Genomic DNA, 13,256 nt, shown 5'->3' with positions numbered 1-13,256 from the left:
ATCCCTAACCACCGCCACAGGTCTCAGGGGATACTGGTCTCAGTGGATACTGATAAATGCCTATAACCATGATCCAGCGATTTGTATATGGACTCATAGTGGATACTTTTTACATGCGGAATTTAAGGGATCTGTTACCCGGGCACATTCCCCAGAAGAAGGTGAACAGGCAGGGATACGTCTGGTGGGAGCTTTGCAAATAAAACCGTAAGACAGCGTGATGTAGGTAGTAGTATTTGGCGAACACCAGCTACTGCATGGAATACATCATGACCAACCAGTTGTTAATTGGAATGAGAGAACATTGGACTCCATTCACCCTGTCTACCAAAAATCAGCGCTCCTGAAATCAGTAACTTTCCCCAAAAGAGAACGCCAGACAGACCGTGTCTGTCAGAGAGTGGCAGGCTGGATACAAGGAATATGGCCACAGGGGGGATGGGGCTGCGGAGCAAAGCCGTTTCCCAGAAACCAAGGGCCACTGCAGCTCAGAGCTCAGTGGAGAGCTCAAAGGAAAAAGGAACTCCAGACGTGGCGGCAAGGAAAGCTAAAGCCAAGGTGGGGCTTGTCCACAGGACCCTCTGGGCTTCAGGCTAGTTGTATTCTACTGCAGCTTCAGCCCCTGAAATCAGCATGGCAGTTCAGGGCTCCCCGCTGGCTCTTGCCAAGTATGACTCAGAAAAGAAGCACCTGCAATGAACCAGCTACAAATTTTCCTCGGGATTCCATAAATTTAACAGTAGCCCAATGTCAGTGTCACTGTCCGCCGGGTCGGGGATGCTGAAATTCGGGTGATGTCTAGCAGGAGTTCGCAGGGATGCTGCTGCTTGTCCCATTTCAACAAGGACAATGGCAGATTCCTCCTCTTAGCCGTCCTGATCGCAGTTTACCTGGCAGCTGGAGCTACAGTGTTCTCAGCCCTCGAGAGGCCGTCCGAAGTCGAGACTCAGCGTCGCTGGAGCAGGACCCTCCAAAACTTCAGCAAAATATTCAACATCAGTATGCCTGAGCTAAGGGACTTCCTGCGGAGTTATGAAGCAGCCATGGCCGCGGGCATCCGGGCAGATGCACTAAGACCACGATGGGACTTCACTGGGGCTTTCTATTTTGTGGGGACAGTAGTGTCAACTATAGGTAAGTGTCTCTCTCTCACACGCAATCTGCAATACACTGACTTCCTAAAAATAACGAGTCAGCTTTCTTCATCTCATCCGTCTATGTATCCATCGTGAATTTTGAAATTTGTTCTTTCTAGTGGAAACCTTTTTGCTTCAAAGGGGCCCGACTGGTGGAACTGAATAGCAGGAAGGAAGGAACGCTAATGCACCGTGTGTTAAAATAGTACAGTTCCCATTATAAACAATAGGTTGTAAAAGTTACTTTGAAATGTTTTAAATTCGTCCCTACACTCACCCTTCTGTTTTTGTTGTATTTTGAATAATGGTGAAGTAGTGAACCCAGGATGGTTACGCTCCATCTTTCCTTTGTGATGTGATGCTTTTTGTCTTTTCCAAAGGGAAAGACATACAAGTGGAGTAAGATACACACATTAAAAATTCGTAACAAAAATACAATTATGCTTCAACGAGCTAAATTGTGTTGCTATGGTGATTAAAGTTTTGAAATGACGTTAAAATCTCCCCTTAAAAAGCTGTATCAGGTTGCTATAGCAACTGGAGTTAGTGAGTGGTTTAAAAGTGAGGATGCCACCTATAGGACTGCATTCATCTTTCCATCACACGTTACTGATCACATCCCAAATCTTGTACAGTACTAGTGAAGAAATTAATCACCAATTTCATACTTCATGCTGTTTTACTTTGTACATGGCTAATTTTTTTGTAAATAGAATGTCTTCATTACCACTTGTAATTTAAGACTATTTTCTGCCACGCATACTTACCCTGAATAATACCTTACTCTGGTAGTAGGTCTGTTGAAATCAACAGGACTAACTGCATAGTAACAATCTATTCCAGTGGTTTTCCAGCCTTTTTTCATTTGCAGACCCCTACAAACATTTCAGATGTAAATCTCTGGAAATCTTAGACAGGCTGCAGACCCGCAGAGGTCCATGGACAACAGGTTGCAGAATCTGTCCCTTAGCATATTTGTGCTTGCTGTATATTTCCTTCACCACCCTCCCCACCAGAAATCAATATTATAATCAAATATATTTTCTCTTTAGTTTCCTTTCTGTTTGAAGTCAACAGTAGAGATCAATAATTTTGTTTTAGATTGTAAAGCAAATACTACCAGTTTGAAGGGATCTGTGATTTTTAAGCTTTTGGAGAGTTCTCAATCCCTTTATTTTATTCTAAATTGATGGGATTTTTACTCACTCTGTGCCTGTCCCCACTGCAATGCTTTTTCATAGCAACGCAATGTAGACTGAATACATGGAAAGGTTTTTATGTTCATTTGTGGGGAAGTTCGCAAGGGGGTCTTAGGCATTGCACTCAACAGCATTTCAACACCTAATTTTTAGGTGCCTTGCTTCCTAGTGGAATTCAGAGCCCCAGGTTAGGGACCCAGGCTTCCTATACGATGCATATAGACAGTTGGCACTGTCATGGGGTGCTCTGCTCACACCTGGATGGCACTTACTCTGGTGATTCTGGGGATTAGCTCTACCCAGTTCAGTGCCCCCTTTCATCTCATTCCTCATTGAAGGTCTCCTCCTGCTCATGGGGTCATGCTACAGCTGCTTCATGACTTGGGCCTCCAGCCATGTCACACTGTGATTTCTCCTTCCAGGGGAGTCTTTCAAAGTCCTTCTGCACCAGCAGTGTCAGGCAGTCCTCATGCCTACCACCCTGACTACATCATTCCTGCAGTGGCTCAGGCAGTCTTTCCCTTCATTGCCTCTAGCAATACCACTCAACAGTGGATGGCAGGGGAACCCAGGCCTGCCCTCTACTTTGGGGTCCAGTCCAGGGCCCTACAGCAAGCTGTTAAGTTCTGCGGCTACATCTACTTTACTGCTCTCACCCTGGACTACTTCATACCGTGTCTCTCTAAGCTTTTCATTCTCCAGCCTTCCTAGTCAGATCCCTCTCTTTTAGGCCTATTAGATAAACCCTTCTTCTAGGTTCCTATACCTTTTCTCAGGGGTTTCTATCTTCCCTTCCTTCTACCTTAACTCAGGGATCATGGGACCTCCTTGTCAACCTCCTCCTAGTGCTGGCCAAAGTAGCCATATATAAAACCAGGGACAGGAGGCTGGCTGAGTGGTTTCCTGCAACTGTGGGGCCTATTTCCGATCCTGCCTTCGCTCATGTATCCAGCCAAAGTTCCTCTGAGCTGCATCTGCTGGCTCCCTTGACACCTTCGAGGAGCAGTGGGAGCTGTCCAGGGTTCTCTGCTTGTGTCTGATTCAGGTTCCATTTGTTTGACCTTTTGACCTTCACACCTGCCCTTGCTACATTTTTCATTGTTCCCTGTAATTATTTGAGTTCCTGGACCTTATGGATCCTCCTCTAAGGCCGGGGGAGGGTCCTTCAGCAATGGGCAGGCTTGTGCCTGCCCACTTCCCAGAACCCAATAGGACCTTAACTCAAGGAAAAAGACTGCCAGCTTCCTCCCTGCTGCTGCCAGCCTCCTGGCTTTATAGAAGCCCTGCCTGTTCTCACAGGTGAGCTGCCTCCTAATTAGTGCTATCCACATGGCCTAATTCAACTCTGTCAGGGCCAATGTGGAGAGCACACCCCATTACAGGCATGAATTCAAACTGGAACAGGTTCAGAGACGGGCTACTAGGATGATCCGAGGAATGGAAAACCTGCCTTATGAAAGGAGACTCAAAGAGCTTGGCTTGTTTAGCCTGGCCAAAAGAAAGGCTGCGGGGGGATATGCTTGCTCTTTAAAATATATCAGGGTCGTTAAGGGAGGGAGAAGGTATTAAGCTTTATACTAATGTAGCACAAAGGACAATGGGTACAAACTGGATATTAGAAGTTTGAGACTGAAATTAGAGAAGGTTTCTAAGCATTAGGGAGTGAAGTTTGGAACCGCCTTCCGAGGGAAGTAGTGGTGGAAACAAGACTTCATCTGGTTTAAGACTAGTTTGATAAGTATATGGAGGCGGATATATGATGCGATAGTTAATTTGGGCAATTGATCTTGGATATTCAGCAGATAAACGCTCAATGGTCCCTGTGAGGGAATGTTCGGATGGGAGAGGGGTTGTTATAAAAGTGTATGGGTAGGGCTCTGTGGCCTGCTTTGTGCAGGAGGTCAGACTAGATGATCATATTGGTCCCTTCTGACCTACGAGTCTATGAGTTTATGAGTCTAAGAAAGGGGTTCACAAACGCCAGCATGCTGAGCACAGAGCTGCCTAAATTAGATAGTAGGAAATGCTAAGGAGACTAAACCCCAACCTCTCCCAGAGTTAAACGCTTCACTCCAGGCCCAAGAGAGATGCCTATCACTGTTTGGGATTCATAGCTGTGAATCCTCCTGGAGTTAAGTGCCTAACCCAGGTCAGCCTCATTCTCACAAGGGAATGAAAATAAACCACCTTCTTTTATACTCAAAAGCCCAGGTGTTGCAGTGCTTACCTGAGAGATGAGATACATGGGTTCAAGTTCCTACTCTAAATCAGGGATGTGAACCTGGATTTCCTACCTCATAGTGGTGTGCCCTAACCTCAGGGCTATTGGATACAGTCATACAATCACCTCCTCCTCCTTTCTTTTGTCCAGGTTAGGCAAGCTCTGAGCATGTGTGCCAGATCAGGCCTGGCACCGGCAGATAAGACAAGTAGGAAAATGCCAAGTTTGTGAATCCCTTCAGAGCCTAGGCATGAGTCAGGCACCAAGAGCTCAGTGGTGTCAGGACTTTAATGGTTGTCCACATGCCCACTGATGGAAATTTTGGCACATTGGGACTTTAGATGTCTGCAAGGTTAGGTGGCAGCTGACTAGTGGTTTTGTGAATTCCAGTGGTGCCTACATGTTGGACTTAGACTTTAGTCCCCCTTGTGAATCTAGTCCTTGATGTTTCAACACATACTTCTGAAGATCTCATGACCTGAGAATCTATTTTAAACATTTTAACTGATAGTTTGATATGTTCTTCACCATATGTGACTTTGTACTAAATATAGCACATTTATTATGTGTATAATTATATTACAGAATTATTTTTGAAATTGGCCAACAAATTACCCTGGAACCATTGTGGAAAATACATTATTCAAATACACTATTCTTCTTTAGTGTAAATAGGCTAATAGTACTAATTGTACACGTGGAGATATTTGTTGTCTGCTTTGCTGTAGGGAGATTCAGATTGATAAATATTTGTTACATTTCTTTAGAAGTCCAATAAAAGTGTTAAACAATAAACAGACTGTCAGTCAAGCAACTTAAATGTTCACGCAACCTTCATCAGCAGTTAAAAACAGAATGTGAAGCTCAGTGTGTGCAAATAAAGTTAAAAAATGCATTTAAAGCCACATGCCTGCTAGTTTCATAATGGTCTACATTTTCAGTATGACCTTGACCACATTTAATTGGTATTAGCTATATCTAATAGCAAGTTAGAGCAATGATTTGATGGAAGGTTTATCATCCTAAAATAGCACCATCAAAATTGTTATGTAGACAATTCAAATTAAATATATCCATGTCATGACTATCCAAAATAGCTGATACTCTTCATTTTACTATAGAAAATGATTCCTCACTGATTTTGTTTGAAGGGAGCCTATCAAGTTTTTAATTTGGTGACAGTAGCCAAATTGTGATAATACTGTTGAATTTAAATAAAATATTTCAAATTCTGTTTAAAATTGTAGGTCTTTATTGCAATTACATTATGTAAACCTTTTCATTACATTCTGAAAGTGTAAAAGCAGCAGAGAATCCTGTGGCACCTTATAGACTAACAGACGTTTAGGAGCATGAGCTTTCGTCTGACGAAGTGGGTATTCATCCACGAAAGCTCACGCTCCTAAACGTCTGTTAGTCTATAAGGTGCCACAGGATTCTCTGCTGCTTTTACAGATCCAGACTAACACGGCTACCCCTCTGATTCTGAAAGTGTTTTATCAATAAAGCAACTGATCACTATAATAGAGACATAATGATGAATGTAACTATGTTGACTAGTATTGTAACCGTCTTGCATTAAATAATTTAGTGTTTTCAAATTAAGTGTATTTAATTATCCAGCCATTCAAATACTAGTAAACATTAGATCTTCTCATTACAAGACCATAACTTTTTTAAATGACTGCTACTTCTATAGGTGAGATGGAAAAGTCAATACAGTATTGTAACACAATCTTTCTTTCCCTACATTTATGGTAGCAAAGAAACAAAAACACAAAAATCCCTTAGCAGAAGTATATATTCTGGTTTCAAATATGTAACATCTAAGTGAATACTTTCCTCTATTCTATTCTCTTAAAGTTTATTAAAGTGTTTCCTTTTCATTTGCGCATTTTTTTTAAGTACATCAATGTCTTGAGACAAAGGGTTTGAGTTCCCTCTTCATTACACTCATGCAGAGTGAGTGTAAAACTCATTGGCAGTATTTTGCACAGGTGGTAAATGAGTGCACACGGGAGTAAGCAGTCCAGCTCCATCTTTCTCTAGTTTATCCCATCTGACTTCTTTTTTATACCTAGTAGTATCCAGTTCTGTTACACAACTTTCCAACGGGGACTTAAGTTATTTTTTTCCTAAATGATAATAAATTGGCAATCCTTTTATTGAGTAGTCCCTTAATTGCTTGGTAGGGCCAGTGATTTCAGTGGGATTACTTGTGGAGTAAGCTGCTATTCAGTGTGAGAAAGCGTGGCAGACTCAGGCTCAAAAAGGGCTCATTTGTGCCTTGTAGGCCCAGCACATCGCAAGGGTCAGGGTAGAGTCACACTGTTCTGGAGGGAGCACTGAGAGGCATTCTGCATCAGGTAGGCACAAAGCTTCCTAGAGATGCCTGGCACATACAAGGAGCCATGTTGTTACACACCTTTATGGGATATGTATTACCTCCTGCATACCTATCTAGCAATGGATGCTGAGGTGGCACCATGGCCCCACCTCCTCCCTGCCCATCTCTGCTCTCTTTAAGTGTCATTAGCCTCCAGGGGAATAGGGAGGGAATCTCCTGAGCACAGCTGTTCCTGGCCTTTATGCAGGCATGGAGAAACTCCTTTCACCCTCTTTCTCCATTGAAAACATGGGTCAGTCACAGTCTGACCCTGGTAACTAACAGGAGAATGAAGCCTTAGTGCTCACATATACAACTTCCTTTATGTTCCAGTGTACTTATTTTGGGCCAACCAGACATTCCTTAATGAGGGCCAGATTCTGCCTGGCCTTTATCCCGGTGTGAAATGTGTGCAGGGAACTTCTTCCCTGCCCTCCTCTTTGCTTGGCCTGCATAAAAGCCAAGCAGAATTACAGTCCCTGCATTGAGGGACTTACACACTCCCCAAGGGAGACACAATGTCATTGTTCTCCTCTCTCTTATGCATCTGCCAGCAGAGCTGACTGGCCATGTGAGCGAAAGGAAGCTGTGCACCTGGGAGCTCCTGCAGGTTCTGCTTGCCTGAGGCAGAATGCCTCCCAATACTTCCCTTAGAATTCTGCAGCTCTACACAGCCCCTTGCTAAGCACTGTGCCTACAAGGCAAAAATCAAACCTTAGGTAAAAAGTACATGAGTGGCCCTGTAGATTTCCTTTTGCATCTTTCCCCCTTTTAAAAAGCCTAATCTTACTGCACTGTCCCGAATGGCCCACAGGTGACCTACTCTGAATGCCCAGATTGCTGTCAGTAAAATGTTTTAGAGCATTCCTTACTACTTATGATTGAATAACCAAATATTGAATCTATTTTTCCTAATAGTCATTTAAATTTTCAGTAGCTAAATAAGAAAATTCTCCATTCTAATTTCTGATTGTCTGCTGCCTGTTTGTAAGGTTTCTTCAATCATTAAGACTAAACTTTCAGAGAGATTTTCTTTTCAGCAATTTAAACAAAAAATAAAAACCCCTTTAAACAAATGGTCAGGTGATGTGTTCTTAGTCTACTGGTAAGTGTCAGAATTTATTTCTCAGTTGATTTTGGTCCTTTCCCACTTGTGAACACATTTCTCCTATATTTCATTTTGGAGCAAAGCTAGCATGGCTCTGATTAATTTACTTTCAGACATGGTATAGGATTCCCCTGCAGAATGCTAACAAAAAAATGCTCTGCTTAGCAGGCAGTTATTGTCTCATGCTCTGATCACAGGTCTATGAGCCAGGAGTTCTGACCTCAGCTCCAATGCTAAATTTTGTGAACTTAAACTTTCAGTACCTTAGATTTGCCATTTGAAAAATGAGCAGAACAAATGATACCTACCTATTTTATAAAACATGTTGAGACATTGGAGGTGCTATTACAGTTTGGGCAACCACTTGGCAGTGGCTATGTCAAGGAGAGTATGGGTCCCTGTTCTATTGTATTAAGGAGGTGGAGAGGCCCTGCTGTGTGGCCAGGATATCTGAGCTCTCCATCTCCTGTGCAGGCATAAGTGGTGCAGAGGGCTTTGTGCCAGCCCTCCGTACCATGCTTGAATTTGATTCACAAGTTTGGTCCAGTCCTGAAGTTTTGCATAGATTCCTCTCACAGCAAAGTGTTGTGCTTGTGTATGCATAAATTGCAGCTGATTTTACATGGCATTTTACACTGTCATGCACACTCCCATAGCTGAAAATAGGCAGGTGGAAGGAGATCTTACTATCCTGACATAATTTTTCATCACCCTTGGTAGCACCACTGAATGTAAATAACCTCAGCTTGTAAGACAAGTTTATATTCCTTACTGCTTAAGCCAAAAGCTCCAGCTACCTACCTTCCTCTTTGAACCTTTTGTGAGGATAAGAACAGCAGCTGTTTCACCACCCTGCAGAAGTTTCAGCAGAGTAAAATGACTGAATTCTCAAAACGTTATCCATTCACAGTGCCTGGTTCTCATTTTTATACTATAGCCCCCTTTACTCTTACAGAAACATATAAAGAGGTGCTAGCATAAATAAGAATCAGGCACACAGGGATCTCAAGTTAAATTGCATTAGAAAAACAATTTTGAAGAAATCCAGAATTAGGGCTTGAAGTGTTGAAAGTGCTGAATCAAAGCAAATAACATCCAAGAGGCAATCTGGTGGCTCAGTGAGCAACTTTTCAAACATTGCACTGCACCATACAGAAGCCAATGAGTTGGGCTGCACAGGAGTGAGCTATGAGTATAATAAATAGGCAAGTAATTCTAGAAACAACTTAGACTGTCTAAAGTTTAGGGAGGAAAAAGTGGTCGGATTTATCTTATCTAACATAATCTAATTGCACTCTACTTGTCTGGCATGTCCTTAAGAACATCGGGCCGTATTCTCAAGGGTCACAATTCATCCCTGTTCATAAGGCTGGCACACGACCTATCCATGCATCACTTAAATACCACTTTGCCCTGTTTTGAGGGCGTAAGTGGGACTTGAGGACAGTCCTTATACTGGCCCTTTGCACAGCAATGTGCTGGACTCATAATGCCGATGCAGACTTACTGCAGCATAAACTGCGCTTCAACATAAGCAGTCCCAAAGAGCAGTTGTTCTAAATGGACTTGTATCCTGCCGTCACCTCTCCCCACTCCTCACACAACAATATTATGTATAGATTTCCTGGAGTGGTTATTGTGAAACATTGGTTTGAAGTATTTAATTAAGTAAGAGGAAATCAATTTTCTGCATGATATCTTTGAACGATAGCACACATCCAGCAATAATTCCTTTAAATGTTTTCTAAATTCATGTTCGCTCCAGTGAATTACAACAATAAATCATTTATCTACTTTAGTGTGATGAGACCAGGAATGTTCACATAGTTCCACAGCCATCAAGAACAAGGTGAAAAGCAACAGTCAAACCAAAATGTAGTTTTGATGAAAATCACTGAAATCATGTTTTCCTAAAGCTCTCCAATTATAGACAGTACCTGAGGTTTGCACTGACATCTTCTTGCAAAAGGATGAAATTTTCAGGAAAATACTCCTAGGCTTGGAGTAGAGTAAGAACAAAATTAAAGTATGTATGTATAAATTTCAAAATGCATTTAATAAGGCAGAAGCAGCAGCAAGGCTTTTCTCACTGAGTTGAAATGTCAGACTGCTTGCCTTCAATGCTACCTGACTAACTGCAGTTTGAAGCTGGCATGACAGTGTTTAATTTAGTTTTGTTTCTTCAGGATGGTCTGTTGTAGCAGGATCTGGTACATCTGATAATGTGATGATTTTACCAATGTGCTAAGTGGGCATATGGAAGCTGTTTTATCAATCTGGTGCTCCCAATAAAGATTAAAGGGCTAGATCCTCAATTGATGCGACTCATGAATTTAAAAGGGGCTACAATGATTTGTACTACCTGAGTACCTGGTCCATTTAGTTTTACAGTTCCAAGCAATGTTTTCTTCTTCGTGTGTCTAGTTATGTACAGGGGTTTGCTCATTTGGGTGGGAATTTTGCCAGCATATGGTCATAGCTTGCATTCATCTGGGGTAACGAACACTAGAGAGACTGCACTTGGAGCCCATCAATATAATCTAACAGGTGACTAGAAGGGTCTTTTCTAAATGGTGATGGTAAAATAATTTTGGCCCTAAATTTAGTGTTTTAGTTTAGAGGAAAAAAAGCCAGCATGTTTTTAACAATAATGCTTTCAAAAATTTTTAAAAAATAATCAGTGAGTGTTTTGCTTAGAGAATCTTTGCAACCCAAATTTTGCATGATTGTGCTAATGCATGAGAACCAGAAATTGAAACTGACTATCCTGATTCCATTGTCCAAGACAAATGAAGTGCACAAAATAAGCAGCACAAATCATTTCATCTGAGGAATTATGAATCATATTAGATATATAAACCATGTCTTTTCATTATGCAAAACTACACCTCTTCCTATCCACTGTTCGCACTAGGCTAGATCCTGAGTCCCTGCTCTGGCTGATTTGTACTGGTCTGAAAAGCCAATTTAACAAATTAGCTGGGCATTCCCCTGACATAGGGGCATTCCTGGATTGTGTAGAACTGACACAAATAGCTCCTATACCACCTGGCATATTAGAGGTGTGACGATAAGAGTGTGTGGCTGAATGCTGCTGTGCTCCAGGGATCCCCAGCTGGTACAACATCACTCAGGGACCATTGCCAGCCTGAGGCTGCTCTGGATTATTTTAAGGACTGGAACAGCATAGACCCAGATGTGGGACCAGACAGCTGCAAGCAGCACCTTTGAGGTCTCTGCCTCAGGTGAGCCCAGGCCCAGGGCATATTGGAATCTGGACAGTTGAGAATCTGGGCTGCTGTGTATGCAGCCTGTCTGGAAATTGAGACTAGGACAAGAAATTGAACCTCGGTCTCCCACATGGTAGTGCACAATGTTACTAACAGGCCACTGGGCCAGCCAAATACATGGTTTAAAGTACATTAATATTAATGTAGAATGTGCAATATTTAATATGGTAACTTAGTAGTTAAGTATGTTTACATGGGCTAAAAGGACAAGACATGGTTTAAAAGAGAACTTTTGTCTAAGAAAGGTTTTAAAAAGGAAATTTAAGTACCAGAGACATCATAATACTGAGCTCAGCTAGAATATTTTATTTTCAAAGTTCTATACAAACATTAAAATATTCTTCACAACCCTTTGCAAAGTAGGTGTTATTTTTATTTTACAGATGGAGAAACTGAGACAGAGAGAAGATAGATCAAAATTTTCAAAGCACCCATTCATTTTGGGTGCTTCAACTTTTGGGCACCCAACTTGAGAGTTGGAGTTCTGGAAGCTCAGCACCTCTGAAAAATCAGACCTCAAGCTGTCTCAAATCAGGCATCTAAAACTCAGAGCCCCCTTTTGAAAATCAGGACCTAGGGTACTGTAAGAGCTGATCCTGTGCCACTGAAGTCAGTAGATGCAGGCTCAGGGTCAAAGCAAATAGTGCCAGTGCTGGGATCAGAACTCAAGAGTTCCTGATTGCGATCCCCATGCTCCCTTCTAGACCATGATGCCTTTCTGAGGAGGGTGTGCTCAGAGCCGGTGCAACCATTTAGGTAAACTAGGCAGTCGCGTAGGGCGCTGGGATTTGGAGGGTGCCATTTTCTTCAGCAGCGACTGCGGCGGCCGGATCTTTGGCCACCCCAGTCGCTGCTGGCATTTAGGCGGAGGGAGCTGGGGCAGGGGAGCACGGGGAGGGCTGCCTGCGGCAAGTAAGGATGGGGGGGGTGGCAAGCAGGGGAACTCCGTGCCCCAGCTCACCCCTGCCCCGCCTCCTCTCCGATCACGCCATGGCTGCTTTACTTCTCCCACCTCCCAGGCTTGCGGAGCCAGTCAGCTTAGGTGCCACAAGCCTGGGAGGCGGGTTAGAAGTGAAGCAGCAACGGCATGCTCAGGATGCTCATGCTTGTGTGCGGAGCAGGGGTGAGCTGGGGGGGTGCCTCAGGGAGGAGGGGGGTAGCTGCTGCGGGATAGGTGCCTCAGGGTGAAGGAGGGGTGCCATGGGGTGGAGGGGTGCTTCAGGGCGGAGGTGGGGGGGCACAAGGTGGAAGTTTTGCCTAGGGCATGAAACATCCTTGCCCCAGCCCTGGGTGTGCTAACTTACTAACTGGTCACATGTGCTACATGTTTAACAATATATCTAATGATATTGTTTAAAAATAGCAGTCTCTTTGATCCTGAAGAAAATTCAAAGGAATTAAAGAGTTTATTGGCATACTTGATTATTCCCTTTTGACTTTGCTAATCTGAATTTATCCTTGAAATCAATGGAGTTTCACCAGGGATGAGTTTGGAATACCCATTTCCAAATGCTGGTGTCCCCTCATAAATTCGACCATTTCAAAATATTAGGTGCCAACATTCTTTTCCTCTTTTCTGCCATTTTCTTTGGTGATCAACCCCAGAAATGAATGAGATCTTGTGCATATTATGCACTTTTATAACTCTCTGGCTGTTGAACTCACATAAGGTGGCTCCAGCCAATACATTTTCTATTACTAGGCAACCTTACTGTATATTAGTTATTGCGTGTATACTAGCAATGAAGGGATCATAATTACTATGCTTATCACCTAGTCTAGTTACTGCTGGATCATAAACACAAACCCTGAGTGGAATTCTGTATACTTTGTTCCTGTGGAGTCCAAATCAATCACCTATATTTGCTTTGCTGTTTCATTCTCCTGAAATATTCTCTTGTCTGCTTCTGTTACAG

General features: G+C 42.8%; 1 protein-coding gene across 1 annotated transcript in view; it reads left to right on the top strand.

Annotated features, from left to right (window-relative positions):
• Nucleotides 1-489: 489 nt before the first annotated feature.
• The window catches only part of KCNK12 (potassium two pore domain channel subfamily K member 12), a 56,282-nt gene continuing 43,515 nt past the window's right edge, over nt 490-13,256 (top strand). The window contains exon 1 of the mRNA XM_032771738.1: nt 490-1,134. Coding sequence (XP_032627629.1) covers nt 795-1,134 — 340 coding nt within the window. The 5' untranslated portion in view covers nt 490-794. The remainder of the gene's footprint in view (nt 1,135-13,256) is intronic.

The sequence above is a fragment of the Chelonoidis abingdonii genome, chromosome 3, assembly GCF_003597395.2.
Source record: "Chelonoidis abingdonii isolate Lonesome George chromosome 3, CheloAbing_2.0, whole genome shotgun sequence".
NCBI classification, from domain to species: domain Eukaryota; kingdom Metazoa; phylum Chordata; order Testudines; family Testudinidae; genus Chelonoidis; species Chelonoidis abingdonii.
The sequence above is the reverse complement of the archived record's forward strand: the minus strand, read 5'-3'. Positions and strand labels throughout refer to the sequence as shown.